This window comes from Electrophorus electricus, chromosome 11 (assembly GCF_013358815.1).
Source record: "Electrophorus electricus isolate fEleEle1 chromosome 11, fEleEle1.pri, whole genome shotgun sequence".
In the NCBI taxonomy this organism is placed as follows: Eukaryota; Metazoa; Chordata; class Actinopteri; order Gymnotiformes; family Gymnotidae; genus Electrophorus; species Electrophorus electricus.
This window is the reverse complement of record NC_049545.1, coordinates 2,305,470-2,326,184: the sequence shown is the minus strand read 5'-3', so window position 1 is coordinate 2,326,184 and position 20,715 is coordinate 2,305,470. Positions and strand designations below refer to the sequence as shown.

The 20,715-nt window shown below is 38.1% G+C and overlaps 1 protein-coding gene across 1 annotated transcript; it reads right to left on the bottom strand.

Moving 5' to 3' along the window:
- Window positions 1–650: 650 nt before the first annotated feature.
- Window positions 651–15,422, bottom strand: vwa11 (von Willebrand factor A domain containing 11). The gene is made up of 16 exons (XM_027000440.2): window positions 15,240–15,422; window positions 14,834–15,112; window positions 14,058–14,151; window positions 13,653–13,781; window positions 13,370–13,556; window positions 13,055–13,224; window positions 12,269–12,381; window positions 11,998–12,114; window positions 10,759–10,938; window positions 10,439–10,571; window positions 9,651–9,803; window positions 9,313–9,405; window positions 6,564–6,832; window positions 6,271–6,404; window positions 4,815–4,974; window positions 651–1,043 (listed from the first exon to the last, which is right to left on the bottom strand). Exons 1-16 carry the CDS (start codon window positions 15,420–15,422, stop codon window positions 651–653), a joined length of 2,787 nt encoding a protein of 928 aa, XP_026856241.2.
- Window positions 15,423–20,715: the final 5,293 nt, after the last annotated feature.

Below are 20,715 nucleotides of genomic sequence, written 5' to 3'. Positions count from 1 at the left end.
CACTAGGCTGCAGCCTATTTAGCCTGCAGGCTTAATCTGGCCATACTCAAGTGTCACAAATAGGTCAATTAGTTCAAAGCTAAGGACAAACATTTCATTCCATTTGAGACCTATAACTCCAAACATAACTGAAAATTGTGAATGAAAAAGAGACATTTTACATTTTTAATGATCTCAATGGTCCAGTATTTTTACATCAGCATACTGATCAAGTTTAATATTTGCTTTTTGTCCAAAAGGTTGCACATAAGGTAAGAAAGAATTTATCGATCCTGTAGGAAACTGCAGAATACTTGCTACATACATAACACATTAGTAAATAAGGATTCTTGAAAATAAACAAGTCATTGCATAGTAAAATTATTCTTACTGGGTCATGAAAAAGATTTATAATAATAGAAAATGCCTTTAAAATCACACTTCCAAGACAATTTGAAAACTAAACCTGAACATGATTTTAGAAAATGCAGTACATTTTTAATGAGAGTTATTAAAAAAAAAAAGATTGAAATTTTATATCAGGATAAAGTTAGTAGAACTGCTCAAATTATTCAACATCAGTCTGGCTACCTGTGGTTCAAATTATATTTCAAAGAAAGTCAGAAGATATAAGCAATCAGAACACAATAAGATGTTGCATCAGGACTTTATTATAGAAGGGGGAAAATATCATAAAGTACACTCAGGGCTAAAGCCAGCAGACAGGCCCCTAGTGGTACTGATAGACTGACCCTAGCACCTCCACTCTTTTCAACAGTGAAGATGCATTTACCCACATTTCCTTCTTTATCAACAGCAGACACAGTTACATCTGGGGAGCAACAGGAGGCACTGTAGAGACCCATCACCACAATTACACCCCCATCTACCACAGCGTCTTGGGAAAAGTTTCCATTGCCTTTCTGGATTGAGATTTCTTGAATACCTGAGCCATTGCCATCTGTGATGTTGACAGACAGGTCCCAGTTGGACTCGGTACAGTCAGTTGGGCAAATAGTACTTACACCAACAATCACACACTTTGGAGGAGTAAAGTCAGTCACCTGTTGTTAACAAAGGAAGCAAGATTAATCATAAAAAAACTACAATTTAGCATTTACTCACCTTTGTACACAGTACAGGGTGATGTTAATTTATCCAGAACCACCCAAACGTATTTTAGGTGATATTGTTTCTCATTGTAGATGACTCTGAGGAGATCTGTTGTCATGGGTTCATATATATCTCTTGCGTCTCACCACAGCAGAGTTGAAAAAGGAAATACAAACAGGTGAATTAGGTAAAACAACATACCAATGAAAATGATGTGTCAAATGAATAGTAACGTTGAGAAACATTGAATTGTGTGATTTAAAATTTAAACTGGTTTAATGAATTTCATTTTATTTGAATATTGAGGCTTAAGATCTCAGGGATATATTGGATAGGATGGTGCTTATTATGTCTTTGTACTGTGCAACAGATTGTATGTTTTTATTATATATTTATTAGAAATCTGTGTACCTAAATTGTGGATGTTATGTTACTGTTATGATGGACACTTAAGATTAAAAAAAAATAGGTGTGATTGATTTTATAGACAAGAGCCTAAGGATACTCACTCAATAGTGATGGGATAATATTGGTATAAAGTGAAAGTAATTACATGCATCTTGGTATAAAAATTCAGGACAAGTTGGATTTTGACTTGAGTATGACTATGATCTACACAAACAGTCAGCAGAGATTGTTGCCATAAGGGAATTTAACTACACACTTCTGCCCAGTTATTATTAGCAACAGAAACAATTTAGCAGGTAAGCCTGAGGGGTTTCATCTCAAGTATTTGCATTTTTTTGTGATTTGGTGGTGTGCTCCAAAACCTCAATTGTTGTTCCTGCTCCAAAGGAGGACAGCTTCAGTGACTACAAGCAATTCCTATAACATTAATAAACATGAGTAACCAGCCAGCTAAGATAGCAATGTAACTATTTAACTAGAAAATGTACATAGACAGCTGGTTAGCTAAGTTAATGTGATGAATTAACAAGCTAATTTGACCAATCAATATTCTGACTGTTGCGCATTTGTTGTAGCTGCAGCTCTATTGTTTCCAGAAATAATGAATGGTGATAAAGACAAAACAGGTTCATGTTGCAAAGTTAGGTACTTAACAGGTCTTCATTTTCAATGACAGCATGTCTCAAACCTCCATAAGCCTTGATAATTACTTGACCAAAACATGATTTTGATGGAGAAACTGTCACTTCTGACACCATATGGGACTTTATCATTGTGACATGGAAACTGAATAAACATAAAATGTGTGGTGACTGAATACCTTGCCACCACATACAGGTTCCATTTAAGCATTGCTCCATAGCATACCCAACTGTGTATATAACTGCTGTTTTTCTAGTTTTAGTATAGAGTACAATACCATACAGGCTCAGCACTCGACATTCACCAGACATACAAGCACAGGCTTGGTTAAAAATTAACAAAGAAAATGTACATGCTAAGGCTTTTAATGCAATTTCTACTTGTGAAGTTTTTGCCACATATTCCAAAACATTTTTTGATAATATTAGTAAGTTATTAGCATCAACAAAACAGAACTTTGGAATAAAACATTTTCAATCAAACTAGATATTTTTCACCAAACTAGATATTTGTGTGAGATTGCATGAAGGATATGAATGGAAAAACTGCCTTCATCACTAATTATGATCACTGTGATTATTTGGTAATGTCCATACTCATGCAGCTTCAGGGGGTTATTGGCTTCGTAAACTCTAACTTATCACACCAGTTTGGACCAACTCTGCCATTTAGTCTTGGTCTTAAATGAAATGAATTCTGACACCAAGACTGCATCTCTGCTAATTACAGCATTTAGTTGACAATTTTATCCAAAGCAACTTACACTTATGACTGAGTACAACTTGAGCAATTGAGGTTTAAGGGCCTTGCTCAGGGGCCCAACACTGGCAGCTTGAACCAAGCAACCTTATGATTACCAATCATTTACCTTAACCACTGAGCTACCACATTACCAAGTCATACCCCTTCCTGGATTGGGACTTTGTCACAGTGGAAGGGCTTGGGTGGTCCAATTATCTCCAGGGTTAGGTCATCAGGAGCATCAGTCTACTGGTAGGTTTTCCCATGATGAACAGGAGACAGGGTTCCTAAGAGGAGGTTACCAGGATCTAGCCATGGAACCAGGTCTGAGAGTAGTGTTGGTCAGCAAGTGCCTGATGGCCAAACAGCCCATGTAACTCAGTTGGGCTCAGTCAAAAAAGGCAATGTGGGAGGACCATGTGGGCCCACCACTCCCAAGGTTGAGGATGTGGTGCAATACCCATTAGACAAAGGCCAGTGTGGAGCAGCCCTTGGTGTTACAGACCTTGGCAGAAACTGGCTCTTGATATATGAAACATAACCTCCCTAACAGGAGAAGGAGCTGTGCATGAGGTTAACAGTTGGACTCCCCTCTACACACAGTATGGCCTCTGCAATCAGTCTCCTTGATGGGGGATAGAACCTTGGGTAGAAAGTCAATGATTGACTTTGTGGTTCTGTCATCTGATTTGAGGCCATATTTTTTGCACATTCAGGTCAAGAGAGGTGCTGAGTGGTAAATTGAGAGCAGGGAAAATCTGCTAACAGACTTGGTACACCCAAATATGTAATGAGTCTACCTGGAAATTCTGACAGAAGACTCCAACCAGAATGATTTAAATTCCCACTTTCTTTCACATTCTGTCAGAGGTGGCTGACATGGACTCTGAATTGACCCTGTTCAAGACCACCATTGTGGAAGCAGCTGCATATAGCTGTGCCCAAAAGCTTGTCAGTGCCAATTATAACAGCAACCCAAAAACCCAGTGGTGAGGACCACAGTCAAGCAGAAAAAGCAGACTTTTCAGACCTGGCTGTCTTGGGGAACTCCAGGGCTGGAAGGTACTTAGAAAGGCCATGTACAGTGACTATCAGGAGACCTCAAAGATATTCTGGAAACACTTCAACAACTCAGAGGGGACAGACGTTTATCATTCATCCTGTGCTCAGCAAGCATGGTGAAAATTGAACTTGACAATAATATTATCAGGTGTTGGAAGGAGCACACAATCATTCATTCATTCATTCATTCACATTCTCTCTCACACACAGGACAATTTAACAGGATAGCCAATCTGATCTTCTACCCAAGAGTACTGAACTGTCACCTAATCACTTGCACCTGCATCTCATCTGACCTTATTTGCTTCTCTTTAGAAGAGGCTCCTATGCAAACATACTCTCAAATGTTGCCAGTTACTGCTCTCTGTGGTTTTTAGTGCTGCTGCTGCTTCTTTAATTTGAATAGTTTTTTTGATAACTAGATTATGGTTTAGCAAACTTCTAATCCTGCATTTGGGTTTTGTGTTGTGAGGAAACCCTGCACACAGATCCAGCTCAAATATCTGAAGCTGCCTTGTTACATACACTTATTATTTGTTGGCAAAAAAACACTTCTGTAAGGCAGTCTGTACAATAGACTCTACTAAGGTAAATGTAATGATTAGTAGATGACAAGATCCTACCAGAAATCCTGATGTAATACAAATATTTATCCTAATTCACTTCCTTGCACAAGAGTTTCTAAGAAAGGGTTTTGGATGTAAATTCTGCAATGCAACTGATAAACTGCAATGTGTAACAGCTTATGGGTTAACCCAAGAAATATTACCTTTTTTCCATTTATGGTTTCTCAGAACTGTTTCATGCCCCTCAAGCATCTCAGTTACTATGGTAACAAGTGCAATCATACTGTTCTTAATATAAATTACCTTGTTGAGCACTGATAGGGGAACCACAGCAAAGTTGGTATCGGTAGGTCCTGGTCCTTCAACTCCAATGGTCAAAGTAACATCAGTGCCTGATTGGATGTTTGCTGGTGGATTGAATATCACTGTACCTTCAGCACTGCCCCCACTCACCAGGTTGAGCCTGTGATCAAAAGTAGTTTGTTCTATTATACTGATCAGACGCCAGTCTTGTTTGTGTTAAGATTATGCTATTGGTGCTTGAACTTGAGCAGTGTAATGTTTGTGGAGCAGAGCTGTGAAGTGGAATCAGACTGTAAATACAAGTGGACTGGACGACAGCAGGTGAAAAGTGAAGCCACTATGTCTAATGCCTTCGAGTGGCTGGTTGCAGTACAACTCGCCCATTCCCATCTAAGTGGAGACATCCAACGACAAACTTTCATTTCAAATTACACATCTCCTAATGTCGGGGGAATTGTTTTGTCGATTCTATACGGTCCCCATACGTTTACATCTCACGATTAATCTGTTTTCTATAAGTTATTTGATTATTTTTAAAGGAGTGTGGCGACGAGGTAACTGACGGGTAATACTGACGGGTCTAGCGTGAAGGTACAGGTAGCTGACTCGTAGTCAGCTAACCTATATCAATTAAGTTTCAGTTGACTGTTTTACCCTTCACTATTTTAGTAAAGTTGACTGTTCAATTTGACATTTTTGAAGTAAAGCAATATCTTGGGGGTCATATCATTTTGAGTTTGCTAAGGTAGTTTAGAACTTGGGATGCAATATTCAGATTTTGTTCATCGTGTCATTAAATAACATGACTGACAGCATCTTGTAATTACTTCACATATAATAGGCGTTTATTAAATATCTCTTGGAAGCACTAAATATGCAAGGTATGGTTAAGATGCTTTATGTAACGTAATTTAGCTAGTGTTAGCTTGCTAACACTAAATGTCAAGATATTTTGCTAGCGAAGTTGCCAATATATTGTGATAATAATTTTAATTTCACAATCCTGATGGAAATGCACATGTTTACTGATTATGGGTGCTTAACTATCTAATGTATAAGAACATATTCTTTCTTTTATGTTGTTACGTTGCACTAAACAAATTTAGCCAGAGTTTGGGTGCAATACTGTCCCGCCTACAGTGTCTAACGGCTCTAATTGTCATCCACTATGCAGCCGCACCCAAATTGCCAGCTCCCATGCTAGCCACCTTGGTGGCTTTAAAAATTCTCAATGGTAATCAAAGGTGACGTACTATCAATTGTATATACAGTCTGAGTGGAATATATGTATTTGGTTTCCAATAAACATCGAAGTATTTCAGAGCAGTTCATTTTTACCTGTAGACTACAGTATTCTTGAAACTAACACAAACTTCACTAGCCTTGTTAAAGTGTACTACAAATACTCTATGCTCCAATTTTTGATCAATTGAGGAAACAAGTCATGTTCATTTACGTTGAATCAAATCTCATAGGGATGTTTCTGTCATTCGTGGCAATGACACTGTATGTGCCACTTGTTCCATTGGTGGTTATTGTGAATTTTAGTTTAAATTCTTTTCCAGGCAACATGGTGCTGTTCACTGTAGCCTGCAGGGGAAAAAGAATTAGAGAAATTTGAAAAAAAAACAAAAAACATTTTTTTAAAAGATTTTCTGAATTCAAGATGCTAAGGTCTTATGCATAAGTTATTTTTAAAGTATGTGTTCCATGATCCCATAAGTCAGGATGCATGGAAAATGCATGTACCTTGACAGTGACTGTAGACAGGGACATCTGTGTGGTGCTCTGCCTTTGGAAGTGGCTTGCAGTGGTCTTTTCTTCTCCTTTCACCATAACTACAAATTCCCTTTCTGGAACATTACTCACAGTAACTAAGAAGTCCCCACCACCCACTTCCTCTATGGTTCCATTCGATGCACGAGCTCCAGAGACCTCTACTAGAGCAACCTCTTGAATCTTTAGGGCTTCCACACCTTTCTGCCCTGTTACAGTCAGCAACAGCTTAGTGGGTAAGCCTGAGGGCAAAGGCGAGGGGAGAGAGGGAGAGGAATAGCGGTCACATTTATTTTGGTAAGATCCATCTTGCACTCTCAAAATCATATTGTTTTGCCACAAAACAATTTTGATCACAATTATAAACAGGCTACATAAATGTATAACTACGGTTTGAACTATAGGAAAAAAGAGGAAGACCAAACAAGGAAAAGGGCCAAAGAGAAGCACAAAGTTATCTGGTGATATGCTAAATAGTGTACTGGGGTGAGTGTGTGGGAAATGTTAGGGGTCTGCTCTATACAGCACATCTACAGTGCTCCATAACCTTTGATTAACACAGGTTTCTTGTCAGCTTAAAGGTTAACTTGGTGCTACAACAACAATAGATCCAACAGCAGCAGCTCTGAACAGCAACAGAGCTAGAACATTTTTAGATGGATACCCTCATCCATGAGCTGACTGCTCAAAGAGCATCTTCTGCTTCCACACTGGAGAAAGGAGCTCAGTTCCCGCTGTTGGGCCCAAGGATTTGAAACTCCTCAAGTCCCCCAAACACTTTTTTAAACAGAAAGTTTCTAAGTAACATTTGTGGTTATGTTTCTCTGTTGCTATGGGCAGCAACAGTTATACTGAACATACCAAGGAAATTCACATGGGCCGCAGCAGATGGTTGAAATGAATAAGCACTTGTCACATCAGCATTTCACCATGGTCTGTAGCACCAGCAGCTGACTGTTTGTACTGCAAAAGCTCATTAACTGTGATGCTTGCCCCCCATTGGTTTACGCCAAGTATGGATATTCTTTGGGTTCAGGTAGGGTCCAGCAGCAAAACCATCTAAAATTCAGGAATCACCTACTTGGAAATCATTGCTACAGAGAGGTTAGTAAAATCATGGATATGGCAGCTACAGACCCCTGAATGAATGACAGACAAGAAAAATTTCTGTCCCATGTGGCCAACCCTCAACACAGACATCCAGCATTATGTAATGACCTGCTCAGTGTGTGCCCAGGCAAAGACAATGTCCCAGGTCCCCCTTGGCATTGTAGAGCCATTCCAACATTCATATTAGACTTTAATCCATTTTCCACTGTAGGGCCAAACAGTTACTAACATTGTGTCAGGCCTTTCAGCACTCTTGAGACTAATTATGGTTTATTTTTCCACAAATCTTGTACTGGAAACCAGGGCCAGGAAATATTTGTGGTGACAACAAATTCTTGTCATAATTATGCAAGAGTTGCCACTAAATTACCCTGGTCACTGCATAATAGAGAATCAGCAAAGTCTAAATCATCCCCCAAATACTCCCTTCTCTCCACAGACTCTGGGATCATTACATCTCCCCTCCTCAATCTTAATGCAGCATTTAACACTGTTTGCCACAATGTCCTACTCACTCATCTCTCTGCCACTGGCATCACTAGAACTGCACTCTCCTGATTTACCAAATATCTTAGACAGTTTTTCTATTAAGAAACAATCATTCACTATACCTCAAGGATCTGACCTTGGATTTCTCCATTTCAAAATATACATGCTTCACCTAGGACAGAAGTATTGAAATCACAGTTCTCAAGGTCCAGGTCTTATAGATTTTCCACCTTCACTTTACCAGAGTCAGGTATGACAACAAAATGACCAACCACGTACCTTAATGATTTAATTAACTACAAGGGATTACAAAATCCAGGACTGGATTTGGATTCAATGTCCAGATTTGAATAGCACTGCCCCTAAGACATATCATTCGCTATCATGGTCTTAATTTTCACTGTTGCACAGACGACATACAGATATACATATAATTGCTACCAAATCAGTCATCAACAGTATATTTGATTTGAGAATTAATATAGATAGAGTCATTGGCATCCCTGCCAAATCACCCCAACCCCCCATAAACTCTGCTATAAACTCCATAAACTGTTTAGCAATATCTATGTGAGTCATCTGAAAATCAGATACTACCATCTCATTGGGCATTCTGGCTAGCTAGCAGTCTAATTGAAAACCTCCTGATTTAGCTTTGTAACAGCAGAGAATGTCACCAAAAGGCACTGTGAATACTACAGACAAGCTTGTTTGTTTGTTAGCAAATATTAACTTGCACTATAAAGTTAGTTAGGCTGGAGAATGTTGTTTAACTGATATATGACTCTAGAGTGTAGTAGAATCACCAAAAGACTATTACAGAATAAAATGTTTGAAACAACATAGAACACCAAAAACCAAAAACTATACTGTGCACACTTGGACTGTAGTGTAAAAACAGGAAGTCACTAGCAGATATAAATCACAAGGGATACCTTTTGAAAAAGCAGTTTGTCAAAAAATGCCCCTGACTATGAAATAAATTGGAGTATTATTTTTGATACCAGTGAGACTCACCCACCTCAGTACACCATATAGAGTAGAGGTATTTGCATTATTGTGATATGTCTTTTTAGAAATTATTAACACATGTAAACATAGTAATTCTTATAACTTCTGTAACCTGTCTGTGGGCGACCATCAATAGTAGCAAATCCTGGGTGTGGACCTTTGAATTCCTCCACAAAACTGTAGATAAACGTAACTGGACTCTGACCTGGAAAACACATACTTAAGCCATTATCACAATTGCCAACATAACCATTATAAGCTGCTCCTTTTTACATCTCAAGTTTCCTTTTCAACATATTCAATGTCTATGCCCATGTTAATGATGAAACTACAAAATACCCTTTTAGTAAAGGAAAGATAAAGCTTATTCTATTTAATAAGCTTTTGACTGCTACTAGTGTGTTGTATCCTAATGTTATAAGTGTGTAGGAGCTGTGAGACCAAGCTCACCAGTAACTTTGATGGTGTATGCCGCTGTGGACTCCATGCTGATGTGCCACAATCCAGTCTCCATGTGAGAGCTGAAGAGAATGTGTCGTAGATTCCCCACAGTCTGAATCAAAGCCAGAGGTCCCTTATCCACAGTGTGAGTCTGAGTCACACCTAAACAACAACAGCAGTTAATGTCAGGACACAATTTTTTTGTAAAAATCTCAATATATTTCTAAAAGCTTCTAGCACCCTCCCATTCATTAGATAAATAAAGTAAAGGCATCTGCTAACCAAATGCCTTTCATCTTTTACACAGCAGTCATGTTTTCGGTCATTATTCATGCTTTTATTTTGTTGTGAAACTACTTATGTACTAATTTGTCCAAAATATACGTTTTGGAGATGATCAAGCATTTTTGATTCTTTAAAATATAGTATTGATAATACTAATCCAAATTAGTAGCTGACTGAAAAAGGAGGGCTGAAAAAAGTCTCCCATTATAGGTTCTGCTTAAACAGATATAACATTTGCTGAACAACACTTGGGATGCTATACTATAAGATATAAATGGTCAGAATTTATTTACACAATTTACACTTCATTACAAACTGTCAGTTTAAAATACAGTGAAATACAATTATTTTCCTAGATAACGCACTGTCCAGCAATATTTTGAATATTAATTGACTTGGATAGGGTCCCACAGTAAATAAACTGCACTAGGACATTCTCAGGTAAAACTCAGATCACTCCAACTTGGAAAGCCTGTGCAGTGAGATTCCAGTGTACATGGCGGGGACCCCACCTGATGGACTATGTAAAGTGAATATGAGATTATTTCCAGTGATGTAGGCAGTGACATTGGACAATGATGCATCTATCAGGAAGGGGAAACTCTCCACACGACCTGGGTTCTTGGCTTGTTGTAGGATTGTCACCTGGAAATGACAGATGGCTTTACATATCATGGACAGACAAAAGAGAGTTCTTTCAGAATACTTTTTTTAGTCTTAAGAGCGTCCCCCTCTGCCGACATAATAGCGTTGCAATTAGCACTTTGCAGATGCCCAGCACCATGTGGGGGATTTTTTATGCTTTCCGAGTCATGCACATAAGATTTCCTACCAGAGCAGATGTGGAGGAGTCAACGATGATGTCAGTAGCATTGGGCAGGTTAGCCTTGCTGACCTCTATAGCTTGACCTCCAGAGGCTAAAGCAAAGTCATAATATAGCTGGAACTTTGTGCGCCCCTCCATCCTTACAGTTCTTACTGATGTTGTCTTTGATGTTATGAAGAAGGATACCTGAGAATGAAAGGAGCAGGCAAGCAGAGGGGAGCACGAAACACAACAAAGATGAGAGAGTCAAGTGAGAAAAGATGAAAAGAAACAATTTTTAGTTTTGTGTTCAGGACCATATTTGGAGAAAGATACTATATGTCCAATCAATACACAGACCAGAAAAATGTGTGCTCTATTCACAAACATGAACTTGAGATCAGGTTACAATGGCCTACAACTCTAAGCCATTATAAAAACTAGACTCACTAGATTGTCTAGTCTCAAAACTAGACATGAATTTAAACTAAATGAACTTTAATATTTGTTCAGATATTTTAAATTCTTGTCACAGTTTCCCCAATGGTTCATAAAGTATCGTGCTCCGTTTTCATCTCTCCACCGTATGGTCTTTGTGTGTGCTTTGGTTTTGTTCCCCAACTTCGTTTCTTGTTAACTGATTACCTGCCTTTACTGTTCCCAGGTGTTTCTTACGCCTCTTCTTGTTGTGGTTTGTATGGAACATTTTTGTTTTTTTTCTCCATGTTATATGTGCTTAATGCATTCTGTGTTTCACTGAGTTTGGTTTGTTTTCTTTTGTTTATTTCTAGTTGTCATGTTTCCAATGTTCATTTTTTTTCTCTGTTCTTATTTTATATTTTTATGATTAAATTTCAATCCAACTAAGCATCTGCATCCTTCCTTCGCTTACCAATGGTTAGAATTGTCAACTGGTCTTGGGAAGAAATTTTGAGTCCACAATTTCCCCAACTGTTCTCAAGTGCTACTAACAATTATGCACAATTATAGAAAATAAGTACTTGGTTATATTAACTGTATTTGAACACTCTGACAATGTGAGACAGTCCTAATCTTTATAAGACCAGTTAATATTATTAAATTTGGGCCTCTGTTTATTTTTTGTTTTGTACTATACAGATATAATAACTATTTTCAAAGGTTAAAAAAACCAAAATTCTTTGTTTGATCATTTAATTAAGCTATCAACAAATCCGGCAAGATTTTTTCCTTTAATTCTTTAAGTGGCCCAATATTGATGTAGAATGTCAAGACTGAGGTGCTTACTGTAGATTTGGTGCTGTGAATGAGGGCTATGATGGTTTTTTCTAAGTTCATGTCTTTAGCTGGCGCGTCAGTAAAAACGTAGATGTGAGAGGAGGCAGGAGCTCCTGTCAGAGCCAGCTAATAGAAAGAGAGACACAGAGACACTGATAGAGGCACAAATGCACAGTGAATTGCATATTGTGGCTAAGAGCTGCCAACATCTACTCAGGGTGAGAAACAATGTTTTGTTGTGGCTTCCTCTATAGGAATTTCTCAGTAGTTGCCTCAGTACCTGCAGTCCTGACAGACACATCTCTGGTTCATCCCCACCCCCAGTGGCAGTGAGCTTTGAGATTTCTCTCTTCATCACATCAGGGTCTGTTGTCTTTGTAAGGGGTCCAAACTCTGCAGAAGCACACATAAACACAAACCCATGCATGCACTATAACAGATTGCCACCGGTATTAACATTATTTAGATCATTTGTTATAAACACATAATCTTTGTTAATCAAAGTTGCAACTCTACAAGCACATGTAAGTTTCACCAAAAGTTTAATTTTTCATTCATTGTGTTTGGATGATCCTGCAAGCAGCTGCAAGCAACATAGGGATGACTGAAAAACTCCCAGGTAAAGTGAATTACAACAAGATAAGCATGAATGATAAATAAAAGCCTGAGTCACCTTCTCTATGTCTTTATATGACAGCACATAACTCGCAGCTGGAAAAAGTACCTCTTACCACTGCATTTATCTGCCTGTCCAAATTTGAAAGTAAACGATGCAAATATTTTTGCATAACCATGTATGTTATTTCATGTCAGTGGTGTCAGGAGCACTAACAAAAATAACTTCATTCTTGTCATAATTCTAAGAAAATTCTTGCACTTTCAGCATTTCATAACTCAGGCAATCAAAGAGGCGCTGCCAATCTAGTCAACCTGTTTTTATGCAACTTTGATGAATAAAGGTCATTGTCTAACATAATGATGAGGTTAGATGAATGTGTTGTGTGCCTCATTCATTTAGGCCATGAATAATTTTACAAAATGCCACAGCATGCCTGAGCTTTCTTACTTGGATCGTTGAATGGAACCAAAATGTATTCTGAAGGTTCATCCTGAGTCCCTTTCTTACTGTCGATGATGTTGTATGCAACTCTCTTAGCTTCAGTGATGTCATCAGCCATACTGCCTGTTGTGTCAATCACAAAGCAGAGAACAGCAGAGCGAGCAATGCCCATTAGCCTGAGAGAGAGAGAGAGAGAGAGAGAGAGAGAGAGAGAGAGAGAGAGAGCGAGAACAAGCGAGAGAGAGCAAATTAAGTTACGTATAAAAACCCTATATGCACACATATCCTACACAACCTTGAGTACCCTATCTTGCTCCCTACCGCAGGTAGGCATTATTGCCAGATGCTCCACGTATATCCTCCAACAGCTCGAGAGAGGCTTCTGTTGCCAGGGAAACTGCAGTGTTATGGAAGTCCACATTATGGGGATGACGCTCATCTTTGCTGATGCCGCCCCGAGGATTCTGAGTACTACTAAGGTCGGCATCTCCACCATGACTACATTTACCTGAGGTCACAGATACAAAGAGGTGTTTGAAAGCATGGCTTTTACATGGACTTCTTCATATATGTCTTCTTTTGAATATGTTCATCTTAGCTCCACCTTTAGGTTTGTAAGAGGAAGCCAGGCCCATGTATCCCGACGTGAGTTTCTTCTCATTCAAAATGGATGGCAACAAGGGATTTGAACAAGTACCAGTGGCACAGTCACTGCAAGTTGAAGTGTTCACGTCTTCCAAAAACACACACACACACAAAATTTTCTTTTTGAGCTTATACAAAAAGTATTTGTATTTGTTACAAAAATTATTTGTTAAATCACTAAATTACAGGACTTTAGACCTGTAATAAATTAAAATGTTTTGCCACACAGATTTTTTTTCTATATATTACTCTTTCTCTCACACCCACACTCATACCTATACACATACAAGAGTTACACTGAGATGCGTTTCTCTCTCTCTCTCTTTCTCTTTCTCCCCTCCCCTCACCTTTATTCTTTCATTACCTGCTATATTATGGATGGTGAGGTCTGGTCTTATTAGGTTGACATATGTCCTCTTGTTACCAAGCTCAACCCAATTACTATGGCTGTAAAAATCCTGCAAGAACATGCATATCCTGATGTTCATGGGAATGTTGAAACGTCAGCTGCATGATTTCACAATGTTTACTGTAAAAGTACTATATTTCATAATGGGGATGAGATAAATGTTCCTGTTATTACTGTGATATTTAATGTATTTTACAGTTTTTTTTCTGTTTTCCTTATTTGTTAGGCTTAGGGCTATTTTTCATTACTAACATGACATCAGGTTCTTATTTCATCAAGTTCTTGTTTAAATGATGCATTCGCTGTTTCTGTGTTAACAGTGCAGGATCCATATCCATATAACCTTTTTATAAACGCATGTTTGTTTGCTTTTGAGCTATCAATAAATAAGGTTGGTAAGGTTTTAGATAGAAGAAAACACTGTTTATGGTGCATAAAACCTGATGTATACAAATAATTTATAAAATACAGTACACAGTATATTATCTCTTTAACAGCAGAAAGTGTTTACCTTGGGTAAATAACAAGACCTTAAGAAGGAATACAGTTCAACTAAAATTTCAGAAACTGCAAAGACCTATACTGTACTACAGTACACTACAAAAATTATGCAGAAGCTTACTTTTATATTTACTCTAATTTTACTGCATATTTAAATAGTTAATTTAGACAAAGCCAAATTTTTAACTTTAATTTTGTTTAAACTATTTGTTTAAAGGCCATAATCTCACCTGGAGAGTGTGTAGGACTCGGCCCAGTGTTTCTCGAGCAGCTTGCAAACTGTCTTTGCGGATATTGGCTTTGATGGCAGCAGTACCTTGGCTGATCAGAGCATGTCCCTCATTGAAAGCCTCATCACTGAAATGATGTGGACTGCTGGTCATGAAGTCACGGTCCACTAGACCATTCTGCATGTAAATTTGATTCAGGGCTTCATGGAACTTGGCTCCAGATACTTCACCAGTGGCTGTACCTAAACATTCGCGCAATAGCTCCTCTACAGATGAACCCTACCACACAGAGGATAAGAGAGGTAGAGTGACAGACCTGTCCAATCGCAGCTTAATAAATGAGCATAAATTGTGAAGGGTGAAGAAACAGACACACACACACACACACACAGAAGGGCACACTCACCGTTGGCTTGAACTCTCTACCCTCTGATTCGGCCACTGCCTCACACACATCATAGATCTTTTTCATTACAGCATTGCCAGTGATGGTCACATGTGTGTTGCTGCTAACCCCTACTGGCACAAATGCCTGCACCCCAGACAGCAGCAGGACCACCAGAGCGAGAGTGTGCAGTGATGACAACATGCCCAACTGAGGGAGAGGAAAACACATTCTTTTATTCCAGCACGCCAACGTGCAATGCTTAGCTTCAGTTTAATTTACAGTGTTTCTAATATTAGCAAAAAGGTGCAGTGTTAAAATTATGTTAATTTAGTGTGAATGCAAATTATTATTTTAAATATGGATTCAGCATTTCTAATATTTTAAACAACTAGCTACTAAAGGGGCATAAATGGGGGTGGGGAATCTGTGTTACCCAGATTTTTTAAAAAAACAAAAAAAAAACTGAATCTAAAAATAATTGAATTAAGAGATTAATTCTTTTGGAATATGATTTTATACCATTTTGGATGACAAACATTTAGTCATATAAACTCAAACATGAGTTTCAGCTTTAAGGTTTAGATTTCCTTACAAACCACAAAATTCAATATCCATTTAAAATTCAATTCTACACTCTGTGCTACAAATTTAAAACATTCAAATTCAGTTGTTTGCATTCAAATCCAAATATCTATTGACATTTTTTTCTATACATAGTATAACCCAATTTTGGTATATGATTTGGATTTTAATATTAAACTTAGAAAGTGAGATTTCATCATTTTAAGAAAACTGAGAAGTCAACTGGGGATACTTAACGTTAAATGTATAATTTATTTGTGCAATCAATTTATAGCTTTCTATATGGTCTCTGATGCATCTTTTACTTATGCATATGTGTATGTGATTGTAAATTCTATAACAATATATAATTACATATTTACCAAATATGAGCTGATAAGATTACATATTTGCCAAATATATACTGACAATATTTAATATTTATATTATATTATATTATATTATATTATATTATATTATATTATATTATATTAGCAGATAATTTTGGGCCTTCTTTTAAACTAAATATTACATTATCAAGATTTTATAACATGTCTTTTAAAGACTCTATTAAACAATCCAAATGAGTCTTGCTTTTGAGACGACATAATCTATATAAAGAATACTATAAGCATTTAGAATTTAAGAAAACAACTTCTGATAACATACTTGGGTCATGGTTAGTGGTTCATGGTTCATCATTCATCTAAGAAAATAAATTCTTAAAATGTTCTTGCTGTTTTGGTTTTATCATTTGTGTCTTGTTTAATAAAACCTTGAAACCTTTAAAACCTTGTAGAAGGCTGTAATATTTTTATGTAGTCTCTGCCAGTAACTAAAGAGTTTGTTAATCTATACTCTATAAATTTTAATGACATTTGGAAATTGGATATAATTAATTATATACATAATAATTTACTAAGATGAAGAACAGAGAATTTTAAAGTGTTGCAATACATATAGTACAAAACTGACTGCTAACATGTATTTTTCATACCTTCTAAGATTCCCCTCTTTGTGCTACTCCCAGATATGTCTGGCTTTTTGAGGTAAAATCTACTTTAATGGATCTTTCTACATATACAAGTAGGTGTTGTATAAAAGGGTGGGACGCTGTTCTTTCTATATGGTAATAAAACCTAGAAAATGAGTAACCATTTAGAGATACACCAATCACAGGCCAGAAATGTGTATATGACGTCTTCATAGCAACCAGAGTGAATGTGCTTAACAGGAAACACGGGGAGGGTCAAATTTCAACTTATATTGTGCGTTGATCTAAACAGACTTAACTTTAACAGCAGGCAATACCATAAAATACCTAAATGTTAAAGTAACGTTTTGAACTTTTTTTTTTTTGTCAAGATGTGAATGAACACATGGCATTAACTGTGTGCTTATATTTCACCTCGTTTAGTCTTATAGGTGATATGTAAGATGTCATTCTGAAGCAAAATACTTTGATTTATGACTTTTAATGGGGGAAATACCATTCAAAGATCATCTGACTAAAGATGGATTTTTTTCAAAAAGCATATCACACCCCATAATGTCACGAACCTTTGCATGTATACTGGGACCAAGGTTATACTGCTAATCCAGTGCAGAGCTGCTAATACTGGACAATAGCTGAGTTTCAAGCATACATGCAAGTAGTTATATTTCCAAACAACTTAGCATAGTTCGAAGTCATATTGTTTTAAGATGCTTAAATTCTTTATGCATTATAATAAAACTCTCTACCATGCCTGTATCATTTACCGCCTGATTTGTAGTTATTGTGAACAGATGTCACACTGGCTCATAGCAATACCTCCACCATAGTCTCCCAAGTACTGTGTTTCCTCCTATTAATGTTTATACTTGTCATGTCATGTTAATTTCCTCATCCTTATATACAATTTAAGCTCCTGTAGAGAAGAAAAATTAGTGCCTCTGATCTTGCTTTGACTACCGTAGTCTCATCCATGTAGTATCGCTATATCCTTCTGCTCAGGCTTTCAGCTTTTATCACTATGAGTGGTCAGTATGAATGTCAAGTCAGCGGTTACGGTTTGGTAAATTTACACTCAGTTTTCCAGGAACAAAACCTAGCTCATTAAGCATGTTCATAGTCTCCTCTTAGAAAACAATCCGTGTCACGGAATGCTCCGCTCACCCCGCCCCCTCAAGTCACGTGGTACGGCCCGCCGTGAGCAGGGGAATTCACAAGTGTGTCGTCGTTTGTAACCACGCCCTTCGTGATAGCGCACACTTGCTCGGGGTTTAGTGCTCCGTGTCCGTTTGTGTATAAACCCCTGCAAGTGTGTACATCGTTGTTGGTCATTGTTTGTGTAGCCTGTGTTGACATTCACGCTGTTTGAGCCAGTTAATGTATAGTAATGTCCACCATTAATGTTGTGTCAAAGTCGAGGGAGTCTGTGCGTCCTGCGACACTCGGGCCGTTACAGTCCGTTACTTTCTACTTGCTAGAAACCTCTCATGTGGTCCTTTGTTTTGTTTTACTTAATGCTCTTCTGTTTTTGTTCTGTTAATTCCTCACCGTGTTTAGTCCTCTGCCCTTCATTATTTTCAGCTGTTCCTGTTTTATTTCCTTGCAAGTCCTTGTTAGCCTGTGTATTTAAACATTGTGTTTTCCCTGTCTAGAGACTAGTCTTGTTCTGTTTTGTGCCTAGCGTGTTTGTTTGATGCCTCATTATTGTTTCATGTAGCATGCCTTGTTCTCTGTTTTGCTGTTCACCCTGTTTAGTTTTCATCATGTCTGTTAGCTCTTGTGGATCTGCCTGTCTCTGTTTCAACTCTGGACTGTTCTACTGACCCTGATTTTGGATTTGCCCCTAAAAATCTATCTCCTCTCCGCATTTGAATTTGAGTTTCAGAAGACCTGTCAAGACTTTAAGCTATATCATAACTGTAAGTTGAGATGGATGCATGAAAGGTTAAAGCAGTGTCACGGTTGGCACCTCCTAGCATCCCTCTCTCATGTCTTTCATTTTCTTTACTTCCTTGCTGTGGTTCTATTCCTTAGTTTCTTTTTTTGTTTTGTTTTGTAAGTTGATCCTGGACTGTGACTACAACTATGATTATAGTTTTTCCCTTAATAAACGTATTCTCAACGTATGCGTCCATCTTGCAAACATTCCACGTTACAAGCAGTAACTGAGTGGCCCCAAATACAAACTAGCAAAAAACCTCAATTGTTGCTAGGCTTCACCATTACCTTCACATCAATCATTAAGGGCCACCCCATCGCTCAAGACCTCACGCTCACAGCCAGCCTGATCAGGTTTGTTTCTCTACCTTCCTAACAAAAAGGCCTCAGAGTATAGTCGTGTTCAAAATCTTGAGACGAGTCAACCCTGTTATGTTGAATTGCTTCGTTCTTACTAAATTTTAATTTCCTTTTATGTGTCTTTACTAAAACCTGTCACCCTCTCCTCAGAAGTCGGTATTGGACTCAGCCACCTCCCCCACTCAACGTCGAAGGCAGCGCTTCTACTGTCAGGTCCTTGCTAGATCCTCTGTGTTGGGGCGAGCAGCTTCAGTAGAAGGGGTACGGCTCAGTGGAACACTCCTGAGTTCCGGCCCTGCACATCTTTGTCCATCCTTATTCTCTTGGATTGCTGATTTCCATGGCAACCATCTTACTCACCTGGCACATCATCCAAGAGGAAGGACCTGGTGTCGACACCTGTATCTTTTTAGTTTCTTAAACCTCATTTGCATTTAAGCATTTGTTTCTCCACATTTCTTTTGTGAAGTCCTGCCAGTGTATGAGTTGAACATTTCTAAGCATTGTTCTTATGCTTGTAATTACTGTGTTTTGACACTTATTTTTTCCTCTCGTGTTTTCCATTTTTTTATTTCCTCTGGTATATTTCACTGAATATTTTTGACTTTCTGCTTTTTGGACTTTTGCTCTGTACGCCCCATTTTCTGATTTGCCCTTTGGATTGTTTACCACTGTGTGAATTGTTTCCGTTAGAACTGCATATGGATTGTCAAGACCCTAGTGTGCATGACAGCAATAGGATTGAGAAATGGAAGTCTTGGCATATATTCAGCAAGCTCACATTTACCAAGTAAGTAAACATGATTGATCAAAGAGGAGAAAGGATCTAATGGGCTTTATTTTATTTAGTTAGCTTTTACACATTTCCTTTCAAAAGCTCCATAACTACTGTGTTATTTACATTTACGGCATTTAGCAGATGCTCTTATCCAGAGCGACTTACAAAAGTGCTTTGTCATTTACTCATAGAATATATCCAAGTAGAGTAGGTTAGAATTAAACATACCAATGAACTAGAATACTGTAGAATACAGGGATGAATGCTGATACCTAGAAGGGCAAAATACATAAGGTCTATCTTAAACAATGATAAGTGCTAGAATTTGTTAAACAACAAACAATACTCTTCAACAGGTATTAATTTAATCAGTCATTATGGGAGCAGTGTCAGTTGTCCTTTAAATATTCTGCAAATAGATGGGTCTTCAGTCTGCGTTTGAAGACTGCAATGGACTCTGCTTTCCAGACAGCAAGTGGGAGTTCATTCCACTATCTTGGAGTCAGGACAGAAAATGGTCTCGATGCTTGTCGTCCATGAGTCCTGAAGCAAGGTATTTCAAGCCGAGCCGTACTTGAGGTTCAAAGTAGGTACGGATTGGGCTTTGACCATTGACCTCATGTATGAAGGGGCTGGTCCATTTTTGGCTTTGTAGGCAAGCATCAAGGTTTTAAATCTGATGCGTGCAGCTACAGGGAGCCAATGAAAGGAGCGCAGCAGCGGAGTAACGTGTGAACTTCGGAAGATTGAAGACCAGTCATGCTACTGCATTCTGGACAAGTTGTAGAGATTTGATGGCTCTTGGAGGAAGACCAGCAAGTAGCGAGTTGCAGTAGTCTAGCTTTGAGATCACAAGAGGCTGC